General features: G+C 33.1%; 1 protein-coding gene across 1 annotated transcript in view; it reads right to left on the bottom strand.

Annotated features, from left to right (window-relative positions):
* Window positions 1-4,545, bottom strand: part of LOC134711561 (UTP--glucose-1-phosphate uridylyltransferase-like) — a 35,207-nt gene extending 30,662 nt beyond the window's left edge. Inside the window, exon 1 of the mRNA XM_063572214.1 lies at window positions 4,382-4,545. Coding sequence (XP_063428284.1) covers window positions 4,382-4,417 — 36 coding nt within the window. The 5' untranslated portion in view covers window positions 4,418-4,545. The remainder of the gene's footprint in view (window positions 1-4,381) is intronic.
* Window positions 4,546-13,585: the final 9,040 nt, after the last annotated feature.

Genomic DNA, 13,585 nt, shown 5'->3' with positions numbered 1-13,585 from the left:
TAGGTGTTATTACTTGCATGACAATAAAGAGTATCACAAGTCATAAACACAAGCATTTGTCCCTGAAAAAATACCTTTCTACTTTAATTTCAGAGACAAGTACCTGTGGTTATATAAATATTAGAAAGCATTGTTGACCAACAGCTATCAGAAATAAGCCATCCTCTAACAAAATAATTTAGGCTTCCATTCAAATAACAGTTCAGCAAGACTCTGTGGTGACAACAACATGTCAAATATGCAGGTATGACAAATATTCTGCATCTTTCCAGAGAAAAAAAGATAAATAATTGATAACAGAAGATAAGGGGAGATAACCTTCGAGTTTATAAAAAAAACCATAAGTTCAGCATTTTAAAAATATGCACATGTATAGTAAATGAACAATTTTATGGAATATCATAAAAGACAAAACCAATACATAACACTCATAAAATGTTTTGGCTGAGCGCAGCCTGATACAATCTCAGATGTCGAACCCTGAACAGTTGGGGCAAATTTGGACACAATATTCAAGCTTTGATTGTGATCAGATTTTGACAAAATATAGGTTTCTGACACAAAATATGAGATCCATACACTTACACACAAGATTTTGTCTGGAAACTAGAACAAGAGTGCACACACTGAAATGTAACGCCTTCTTTACTAATCATTGCATTTTTTGATATTATGTTGATAGTCCTAAGTACATGTATAAAGCTTTATTACAACTGTCACATAAACTTAACATTAACCAAGATAGATAAACAAAGACCAATGAACCATGAAAATGAGGTCAAGGTCAGATGAACCATGTCAGGCAGAAATGTACAGCTAACAATGCTTCAGCACATTAAATATAGTTGCCGTATTACTTATAGTTAAAGAAAAATAGACCAAAACACAAAAACTTAACACTGTGCATTGAACCGTGAAATAAAGATCATGGTCAAATAAAACGTGCGGGACTGACATATAGATCATAAAATATTTCCATACACCAAATATAGTTGACCATCTGCCCGCTAGACATATACACCTTACAATCATTCCATACAACAAATATAGTAGACCTATTGCATAAAGTATAAGAAAAACAGACCAAAACACAATAACTTAACTTTAACCACTGAACCATGAAAATGAGGTGAAGGTCAAATGACATCTGCCCGCTAGACAAAAACACCTTACAATCATTCCATACAACAAATATAGTAGACCTATTGCATAAAGTATAAGAAAAACAGACCAAAACACAAAAACTTAACTATAACCACTGAACCATGAAAATGAGGTCAAGGTCAAATGACATCTGCCTGCTAGACATATACACCTTACAATCATTCCATACAACAAATATAGTAGACCTATTGCATAAAGTATAAGAGAAACAGGTCAAAACACAAAATCTTAACTATAACCACTGAACCATGAAAATGAGGTTAAGGTCAGATGACACCTGCCAGTTGGACATGTACACCTTACAGCCCTTCCATACACCTGATATACTAGCCCTATTGCTTATATAGTATCTGAGATATGGACTTGACCAACAAAACTTAACCTTGTTCACTGATCCATGAAATGAGGTCGAGGTCAAGTGGAAACTGTCTGACAGGTATGAGGACCTTGCAAGGTACGCACATACCAAATATAATAATCCTATTACTTAAAATAAGAGAGAATTCAACATTACAAAAAATCTGAAACTTTTTTTCAAGTGGTCACTGACCCATGAAAATGAGGTCAAGGACATTGGACATTTGACTGACGGAAACTTTGTAACATGAGGCATCTATATTCAAAGTATGAAGCTTCCATATCTTCCAGCTTCCATAATATAAAGCTTTAAAGAAGTTAGCCAATGCCGCCGGATCACTATCCCTATGTCAAACTTTCTGCAACAAAAGTTGCAGGCTCAACAAAAATGTTTGTTTTTGGCCCTTTTTGTGTCCTAATTTCTAATCCGTTGTGACAATCATCCCCAAAATAAGTCTCATTCGTTCTTTTGTGGTATTGAACCTTCTACAATAATTTATAGAGATCCATTCACTAAAACTAAAGTTATGGTCTGGGAACAAAATGTGTCTTTAAACGACGAAGCAGATGATGCTGACTATGCAGACAACAACATGATGACCATCATCATAGCATTATATGAACAAAAAAAATGCTTGCAGTCTTATAAAAATATGTATAAAATAAGACTAATACAACAAGACTGTGTCCATAGTACATGGATGCCCCACTCCCATTATCTTTTCTATGTTCAGTGGACCGTGAAATTGGGATAAAAAATAAAATTTGGCATTTAAATTAAAAAGATCATAACCTAAGGAACATGTGTTCAAAGTTTCAAGTTGATTGGACTTCAGCTAAATCAAAAACTACCTTGACTAAAAACTTTAACCTGAAGGACGGAGGGACGGAAGGACAGACGGACGCACAGACCAGAAAACATAATGCCCCTCTACTATCGTAGGTGGGGCATAATAAAATGTATACTATTTTACTTTAATTTTTCAGGCAAAAAAGAAGAATACTTCAGACAGCCAAATAATAGATATGAGGATGATTTATCAAGGACAAAAATAAAGAAAAGAAAAGAACAGTTCTAATGTCCCCTGTGTTGCACTTTTTTTTTATAGAGTAACAAGGTACGAGAGCAATAATACACTATTTTTTTGTTATTTTAATTTTTTTGTAAATATCTTAGAGAAATGAATGCTTTTGAGTTAGTTCTCCGTGATTTCCATAATAATTATTTTTTCTAGACATAGCTTGTTTTAAACAACATTTGATCAGCACTTGTTTTTCAAAAGTGTCAAACTCATTACTGATATAAAGGTGCAATACCACCATTAATTTTCCCTTATTAGTCTTTGCACTTTTGAAATTTACACTTTTCAAAAAATTATGTAGAATTTATCTTTGTTTCAAATAAAGAAATACTAAGTCTTGGCATGAGTGCAGTTTTATCCTGTCTAGTACTAAAGAAAAAAAATTCACATAATGCTTCATTTCATATCAAACTTTCTGTATAAAGGGAAATAACTCAATCACATAATTACAACCACTTTTGGTAACTAGAAAAGGCTTTAAGTCAACAATGAGAAAAGCTTAAATCCTGAACAATGAACTCTACTGTAATTAAGTCACAGGAAATATCAACATAGCATATTCATGTTAATGAATGGACACTGTTGGTCTATTTGTGGTGTATATAAAAAAAATACAGTTTCAAGTAATTGTCTGATCCAAATTAAAAAAAAGAAAAAAAAGTCTTGAATTCCAGTGAAAAATAAAGGCCCCATTCTGAATTACCACAGACATATAATTTTATCCTGAAGTCCATTAAAAGTATCTTCTATCCCTCATACACCAAAAAACTGATTATTCCTAACCTGTTATTCCCCCTAATTTGATCTTAAATTTGTTTACAACAGTTCATATGCTTGATTTGAGATTAAAAAGTAATTAAAAGACTAAAACATATATATACAACAATATTTACAATAATACATGTACTATTGTTGCAATTTATACTATTGTTTCAGAAAAAGGGAGAAGGTTACCTACCATTAAAACGTTTAATTCCACTAAAAATGTTTTCACCTGTCCTAAGTCAGGAATCTGATCATGATGAACAGTAGTTGTAATTTTGTTTATATAATATACATGTTTCTCAGGTTTTTATATAGATAAGACTGTTGGTTTTCCTGTTTAAATGGTTTTACACTAGTAATTTTGGGGCCCTTAATAGCTTGTTGTTTGGTGTGAGCAAATTCTCCATGTTGAAGGCCATACAGTTATGGTAACCCACAGCTTAAATGTAGCCCACATGTATAGTCCTATACAAAAAAAGCAGAAATTTAAGTAGCCCACTGGCCACACAAAATTTTAGGGGTCATTGGACTGTGGGCCCCTGCTAATTTCATATCCTGCATGATTGATCTATAATAGTTTACTTTTATAAATTGTTATTTGGATGGAGAGTTGTCGCATTGGCATTCATACCACCATGTATCTCAGTCCGAGATTACTCTGACGTCCGACGGCTGTTTTGCCAGATGGCCCCAATCATGCAGGATGTTCAATGTGTCCTGCAATGCACATTAATTCACGCAGTATCTATGTACTGTAGTAATAAATTTGTAATTGATTAAGTTTGTTTTTGATAAAAGGCCATGCATGCAATAGTAAATAATCAGGTTTCATAACTTCAAAACTTATAAAAGAAGAAAGAAGAGTATTACCAAGGATTTTTCAGTTTGTATACAAATCTAAGAATTTGACATCTGCGTTGCACAGACTTTGCTAGTGTTGACTTTCATGACTGTCGTGGACTTTAAATAAATCAAATTTGAATGCAAAAACCAAAATAAAGAAAAAATCTTACAGTTGTAGGCACAGCAGTCCCTGTATTTGTTGTCATCCTTTCTGTACGAAGATTTACACAATATTTATAAGCAGATTAATGTATCCTTGAAAATTGGATTTTCTGGAATTTCGGATATTCTTTAGAGTATTCAGTATAAATCGTTTCCGAATGTATAAAATATAAATGTTGAATCAGGTCGGTACATTTCCGCAATTTTTGCCCAAGGTCATCCATCTAAGACCTCAGAACGAATTACTAATATTATTGTTCAAAGTAAAATAATAATGTAAAAAAATAAACAACTCTAATGGCAACTCTGTCTTATGCAGATGTGGCTCTTGCAGATCTAATTTAAAAAAGAAGACTTGATATTTTTAATTAGACGAATATACGAATATTTTATTTCTCATATTACTACAATATTACATAGTTATAGAGAACATAAACAAATGTAACTATAAGACACAATTTTATACAAGCATGTGTGAACAATACAATGAAATTATCTTGGAGGACTGACTTTCACATCTATAACTTTGATAACTTTACATAGTTTTTTTCTAATATTACACATGTACAATATAACATCAATTAAACAGTTGATCAAGTTTATAGATATTAGGGTTTGAAACAGTATGTAGGTATTAATATTTCTTTGTTTCAAACTTCAAAGATCCACAATTCATAATATAATGGTACGCGTCACCAATGCCGTTTGATTCAGTCACAGAGACGGCAGATTCTGTCTTCTCTCGGCGGTAAACCCTGCCACCTTCCAGACTCAATCGATAAGTCAGTGGTAGTCAGTCAGTGGTGACTACCACATCTATATTTGCATAATGCATAAATGAAATTTGGAGTAGACTGTTTTAAATGTAAAATCCTTTTACAAAATTGTAAATGTACACGTTTAAGTATATCTATATTTTCAAAACCCAATAAGCCTGGTCCATATATTAATAATTATTTATATTTGTAAAACTATTTTGTCAAATAAATCAAGTTGGCATACTATTAAAAAATTGTTATGTCTACCTTTTTTAAAACACTATACATAACTTTTGCGGCTTGTTCTTATAAATATTTTTTATTTGATAAAAAAGGGTCCACTTTAGACTGAAATAAAATAACTAAATATTTGTATTCTTTTACAATTTCAATGTCATTACAATATTAGATGTGAACTTGAGATTTGCTAGCATGTTTTCACCCCTGGTCATGTATAGATAATTTAAAAATTGTGTAATATACTTTATGTATGATTGACTATTGTAATAAAAACTACATCTCAACATTTTCAATTTTTTTGCTTTTGTCAGATTTTCCTAGCTCTTACTACATGCAGCGATTTTTTTTTATCCCTCTTTCCTATTTTAGCCATGTTGGTTGGCATGCAGGTGTAGTTTTCGGTCACCTTTTTTTAAAACGAAATGCCAGAAATGTGAGTCAAGTTTTGGTTATGTTTTGGTCAGTAATTTCAGAGTAGAAGATTTTTGTAAAAGTTAACAGACGACGGAAGCGGCTCACGGTGACGGACAAACGACGGCCGCCTAGTGATATCAATATCTCACACTAGACCTTTGGTGAGCTGGTACATATATTTGCATGAGTATTTAGTGTCACTCCGTGGGACACACAAATAAATATATTCATTGATATGTTATAGTGTGTCTTTCTAAGTTGTGATGTTGCACTATTGTTACAGGTAAGGGTGGAGGTTGGTACTTATTTAAATGTTTAAACCCGCTGCATTTGTTTGCACCTGCAGTTGTCCGAAGTCAGGAACATGATGTTCAGTGGTTGTCGTTTGTTGGCGTGGTAAATAAATGTTTCTCGTTTTGCTTTTTTCATATATAGATATATTTCCGTTTGAATGGTATATAATTACACTAGTCATTTTGGGGCTTTTTACAGCTTGCCTATTTTCCCGTTTGAATGGTTTATAATTACACTAGTCATTTTGGGGGCTTTTATAGCTTGCTGTTCGGTGCACGAGAGCCAAGGCTAGAGGTGTTGAAGACCGTACTTTGACTTTAATGGTTTACTTTTACAAATTATGACTTGGATGGAGAGTTGTCGCATTGGCAGTCATACCACATTTTTTTTTATATCTATAGGTTGTATTTGTGAAACAAGTATATATTTTCGGCATTGCATGTCCAGATGGAAAAGGACTGTGTGTCAAGTTGGTTTACCCTCTGTAATCTGCAATTTCTGAATTGAAACAAACAAACGAAATGAAATTTTAGAATGAATGACTTTTAAGTCTTTTAAAAAGTATAGCATGTTTGAGACTGATATATGCATTATCTCCGGGTGTGCAGGTTTTCGCTTCTTCCATTAGTTTAAAACTGTTCACCACAATGTAGCCATACTCAATCAACAAGTGGCATTGAATACAATTATCAATCTGCAACTCTAAAATTTGATTGTCAAAATGTATATGCACTATACTACTACAATGAACATAGAATCCATAATAAGTGGGGTTTAAAATTAACTATTTGTAGAAACACCACAGTCTTCTTTCCTTCTCTAGCATTAAACCCGTTACATCTTCTATCTTCACTGAGCGCCGTTCTTTAAATCTTCAACGCTGAACTTTAGCGCTAGAGTATACATCCAAGCGCTAGAATATATATTTAAGTGCTAGTTGTCATTCTCTATAAATAGCGGCTACACGTTACATCCTCGTTGTTTAACTTTACGTGTATCTTTAACACAAGAGGATACATTTTCGGTTCTTAACTTTAAATCTCTTGCGCTGGAATAATATCTCACGGCGCTTTGACTTTCATGTGTCTACTACTGGGCTTTATATTTTTAGCGCATAATTTTATACAGTGCTGATTTTTTTTTCATATTCAGTTAGTGGTAGATTTTTTTTACAAATATCTGGTGATATACTTTACATACACAGTAAGACACTAGAGTTAACATCCCGCTGCGGAGCAGTGTTGACTTTACATCTCCGTATAGTTTTTATCTTCAGCTCTAAAAGGAACACTTGAACGCTTAAGCTTTAAAAACCACAAATTATCTGTTGTTAGAGAGAACAAAAACTCATACTTAGAATACATGTTATTGTATCTTGTATGGAGGTCGGTAGGAGTGAAGTCCGCCTAGGATTATTTCTGGTTTCAGCAAGAAAGATGAGAAATATTTTGTATAGACAAGGTTTTGATTTTACAAGGCTCAAGCGTTTCCAACATTACTGGACACCACAGATGATGGATTGGTTTGTTGGTGTTTAATGCACTTTCAAAAAATACTGTCCTTTTTGTGATGGTCAGTTTTTAATAATTGGTGAAGAAGCCGAAGTGCATTTTTGGAGATAACCTCCAACCTCCGGTAGGAAATGTAACAATCCTAGTAAATTAAGATTGGAATCGAACGCACCTGTCCCGTGTGGGCCGGATTCGAACTCGAAACCTCATGCAGTTTTGACAGGCTAATGATACAGTATTTGCACTACTTTTTTCTTTTGATATGAACCGAGATTCCCATCATCACAACAATTTCCATAAATTATAAAAAAGAAGATGTGGAATGATTGCCAATGAGACAACTATCCACAAAAGACCAAAATGACACACAAAAAAACATGTTACAAGACAAAATGAACAAAATAAACAAAGCTGAAGCTGAATCAAGAATAAAGGACTTTCAATTGTGTATGAGTTTCAGACGAGCTTGTTGAAAGTATTAAATGAACCGATATAAAACGATTTTTTTTTTCGATAAAAGGGAGACCACTCTAAATGACTTGTGATAAAAGTCATCACCAGGATAATATAAAAAAAGAAGATGTGTTATGATTACCAATGAGACAACTGCCCGGCCACAAGAGACCAAAATGACACAGACATTAACAACTATAGGTCACCGTACGGTCTTCAACAATGAGCAAAGCCCATACCGCATAGGCAGCTGTAAAAGGCCCCGATAAGACAATGTAAAACAATTCAAACGAGAAAAACTAATTTCGGCGGCCTTATTTATATAAAAAAATGAACGGAAAAAAATATGTAACACATAAACAAACGACAACCACTGAATATTAAGTCTTTATTTGTGTGTAAAAATGATAAGGTGAAAAATGTTTACAATAAATTTAAATATACAACAAGAGGTGACAGTAACTTTGGAGAAGCAAGCAATTGTTTTTATATAATTCAATCCCTTAAATCTATTTTTACTGCAATATGCCATTCTTTCCATCTAAATCTTTATGACATATGACGAAGATGAACTATATAGCAAGGTCAATGATTAAATCTAAGTAGTTGCAACTTATCAAATGATAATTCGGTTTTTACCACTGTCAAAATTGCATAACAAATCACAACATGCACACACCAAGAATTTAGGAAGAAATTAAGTGTACTCAATTTCGCGATAATATATATGTCAATATAATGACAAACAAATCGTAAATAAAAACGACACAAAGATAAAGTCAGCTTAATGTCCAGAAATGAAAATAGAAGTGGGAAATGTGTCAAAGAGACAACAACCCGACCAAAGAGCAGAAAACAGCTCATGAAAACTATTATGAATTTAACAAATAGTGAAGTTTTAAATCAATTACAAAATGTAGTGACATAAATTACCGTAACAAAACTTCCCACTTAAGATAAACATTAAGACATGCTACATTTAATTTACCATAACTGATATCAGGGTGATATAAATGGTTTAAATAAGTGACAATGTACCAAAAGATTTTAATCATATAAGTACTTGCGGTCATCAAACCTGGTGATAAATCAATGTCCTTCTGAATAAGAGTATTATTTATTATACCTGGTCAGTTGTTAAGTGATAATAAACCTATTTATTTTGTGAATATTAATATAGGACACCGAAATAAACATCGACAACAACAAGTTAACAACGAACGTAAGGTGCAATCTTCATAAAATAGAACGTAATAAAATTCTACACGATTAGCGAAGTATGTACAATGTTGAAACAACCTTATGATATTTTATATTTATTATTTTATACATATAAGAAGATGTGGTATGAGTGCCAATGCGACAACTCTCCATCCATGTCACAATTTGTAAAAGTAAACCATAATAGGCTCAGTCTGGATCATACGAATAATGCAAGGATTCGGTAAGAATAAGGGCACATTTGGTTCCCATAAGAATGTCGACTGCCTTCTGTAATAAAACCCCCACATCTACCATAATCTATATGAAAATATTTCAAATGCTCTGTCAGGATATCAAGGCAATGATTTTGGAGATGAATTGGAGTTTTTGTTGACATGGTGGCTTTCGAAATTGCTGTTTTCAGTACCATTAGAACTTGTCATCAACTACAAATTATAACAACTGTTAGGAAGTGGGTAGCAAAACTAATCAATAAAAGTCTGTGTGTGCCACATGCATTCTCACTTGAAGTCGCTGTCTGATTTTGGGAAACTTCATGAACGTGAACTAGCTGTAGTTCATATATATGAGTATTCAAACGGATTTACAACTGATTTTACAGTTTGCTCTTATGTTGTGCTGCAACGCCATCGTGAAAGTCCCTGTCTAGGAAAGGGTTGACAGGTCATTAACAAGTTTAACCCTAGTCACAATATTAATTCTTTACATTAATATGGGCTTTTGTCCATGGTCGGCGTTAACAACTAAAATAATCAAGCGAGGTTTATTTTTTATATGACAAGACAACAAAAGCAAATTCTACTTATTCAAAATACATGGGATAAGAACACTAAAGGCATATTAAACATATGTATTTAAATATCTAAATTCGAAAACTTTACATTAAATATCTCAAATAAATATTTATTTATTTCTTCAAATACAAACAGAAACCATAATAGTTTAATACCGTTTAAAAAAGTTCAATGAAATATAACAAAAGAAGATGTGGTATGATTGCCAATGAGACAACTCTCCACCAAATGTCGCATAACTTAACAAGTTCGAATTGATCTATAGGGTTGGGGTAGGGGTGGGGCTGGGGGCAACCCCTGGATCCGCGCCTGTATAGCTCACCGTTCAGTCTTGAAGAATGATCAAAGCCGGTATCGCATAGTAAGCTATACAAGACGTGTACCCCGAAATGACAAATGTAAAACAATTCAAACAAAAACAAACGACCTAATTCATGTACACAAAAATGGACGAAAAGCAAACTATGTAGCACGTCAACAAACGACAACCACTGAATTAGAGGCTCATGACTTGGGACAGGCATATACATACAGAATGTTGCGGGATTTAAAATGTATGCGGGATCCCAACCCTCCCCTTACATCAGACAGTGGTGAAACAGTACAACATACGAACGAACTATAAAAATATATGGCTTAACTCAATAGATGGATACCAGAGGCGGATCTAGAACTTGTCATAAAAGGGGGAGGCTGAATAACCTAAAACAAAAAGGGAGGGGTCGTAATTCTTATGTGATCCCTGCTATAATCAACTCAGTAAAGGTCCCCCATCGAAGCCCCCCTTCCTGCATGGATCCGCCTATGAATATAAATAAATTTACATCTAACAAAAACACAGAGTGGAAGTGGCCGGGTACTTGTATATCCTAACAATAAATTAGACACCAAGTAGACCTACTGATCTTATAGTACTAACAGTTGCTGGCAGCTTGTTTCAAAGCCACTAACAACTTATAAAAAAAAATAATGCATCTAAGACTAAATGTTCATTTTTCTTGTTTTTCTTGAATTATTATAATATCTTTGATGCAACCCACGCATTTCATCGGTAAACCATAGTCCGTATGTGTATCTTTAATGACGTTTCTGTAATATCTTTACAAATATTGTTTTATGTAGACCGGGATGTCGATCTTGACAGATTTTGAAATAGCCGACATTTAGTTTTTTATTTAAAGACCCCTCTTTAAAGAAATATTCACAATTTTCCTTTTTTTTCAGAGGTTATAATTTATTTGTAAAAATTATTACAGAACGAAAAACTTTTTATCTTATCGTTTCTATTTCGACTGTTTTTACAAGTCCAAAATGTAGATATTTGTTTGATATGTTTTTTGTAAATCTGATAATCTTTTTCTTTCATACAAAAAATGTAGAGTCTATGCCGGTGAATCAGTAAATATACTAACTGACACAGATATACGACTGCTTCTATTCAACCTTTCCGGGCTGACCCGCTATCAGTAGAGTGGGGCGCTCATATTCGCCATGGACACAGTTTCCCGTTTTATGATTTTGAGGTGTAAAAACTTCAAAGGATGATTGAAATGGAATAAATATGTAGGACTCAAATCTATGGCGGGTTCCAAATCTGTGGCAGATTCCTAATCTATGGCAAATGTGACGTTACAAACGCCAAACAACTCAAATCTATGGCAGATTTTTGTTTACTCCAAATCTATGGCAGATCTTGTGGAAAGGGTACCGTATAACGTCACAATTGAATATACCGCCATATTACATCTTCGCCGCAGATAACGATGGCGGAACCCATAGATTTGAACACCATTCAAGATAAAGATATTATCCTGGCAACAATTTGCGGGTGGTTTAAAGGAAGATGTGACATATTATCCCGAAGATGGACCAAATGCGCTGTACTGGCCGAGTCCCGCGATGAATTATGGCGCCGCTATTTTGAGTAACGCATATTTTAGAAAAAGGATTTTTAGATCCTTTTATAGTTTGCTGTTCAGTGTGAGCAAAGGCTGCGTGTTGAAGGCCGTACCTTGACCTATAATGGTTTACTTATAAATTGTAACTTGCATAGACAGTTGTCTCATTGGCACTCATACCACATCTTCCTATATTTAGTTTGTAGTAGTTTACTGTCTACGGCTGGCAAAGTTTCTATGATATATAAAATTACCGGATACAAATTTGATTTAAATCGTCAGCAAATAAAAAAAAAGATGTATTAAAGATATCGCTGAAATAATATTATTTGAAAAATTCAAACTGGTTATTTTTCTTGGCCGTTACTTTTTTTATTTATTTTTTTATAATTAGCGGCCTCCTGGTTTGTTATTATTCTGACTTTGTTTTATTAATTTGTTTAATGAATTCGTTAAACAGGTACCATGCACAGATTAAAGAATGTTAATTTTTTACAGAGCACATCATTTTAATCTTGAAGTCTGTATTAAGGCATATGCTTTTATCATTTATGATTTTTTTTGGTTGACCATTATGAAATGTTTATTTCACAAATATTTATAGACATGCTCCCGTTGTCGTATTTTTTCCGCTTGCTTATGACAAGTCATTGGTAAACAATGTACTGCATTGTTTTTCATTTGCACAAAACTTGCCATAAATTTGGAAACAACATGAATCCGCCATAGATTAGGAAATTACAAAACTTGCCATAGATTTGGGATGGCATGACATCACATTTACCATAGATTAGGAATCTGCCATAGATTTGGAACCCACCATAGATTTGAGTCCTACAAATATGCCGTTAAATTATATTTTTATAACAAATATGATTATTTTTGAAAATTATTCTAAATTTCGGCACTTACGGCAAAGGACCGAAAAATGTTTAAAGCTGCAGTTATTTGGTTTTAAATAGATATGTAAAAACGGCGAATATGTGTCCCCCCTTGACAAAAAATTAGGAAATTTCAAACATCCTTTAATCCAACTTAATTTTCAGATGATTTTACTCAAAACAAACACGTTTTCAAGCTAAGAATATTTTGCATTTGAAGTTATCTTCATATAGAAATGTTAGTATACTTCAAAAACATAAAGACCTGAACATAAACTGAAGAAAACATTGAAAGATATGGCGAAAATGAGCACCCCACTCTATATGATATATTTCACATATGATCAATACTGATCGAGAGCTTTTTTGTCATGTTTAAAAATTATATTCTATATAAAGGTATTTTCTATTGTTAACGAAATTAATTGTTTTTTTTATAAAAAGTAACTACTAAAAATCATTTTATCTATCGGAGACTCATAGCGGTAGATAAAAAAATCACTTAGTCTAATATGATTTCTAATATCTATATTTTTGCATGATACATTTAAAAAGTCATTTCAATTTAGATATAATTATATTGCCATTTACTTGATAGATCCTGACATTGATAAAGAAAAATCTCAGTCATTACACAGAGGTCAGAGTCTGACTTTCGGTCATTACATTATCATAAACACTTTTTTGAAACAAACTTTACTACAAAATATTGTAAGTTTTACGGGTATAATAATATTATCCAATC

This window comes from Mytilus trossulus, chromosome 3 (genome assembly GCF_036588685.1).
Source record: "Mytilus trossulus isolate FHL-02 chromosome 3, PNRI_Mtr1.1.1.hap1, whole genome shotgun sequence".
NCBI classification, from domain to species: Eukaryota; Metazoa; Mollusca; class Bivalvia; order Mytilida; family Mytilidae; genus Mytilus; species Mytilus trossulus.
The sequence above is the reverse complement of the archived record's forward strand: the minus strand, read 5'-3'. Positions and strand labels throughout refer to the sequence as shown.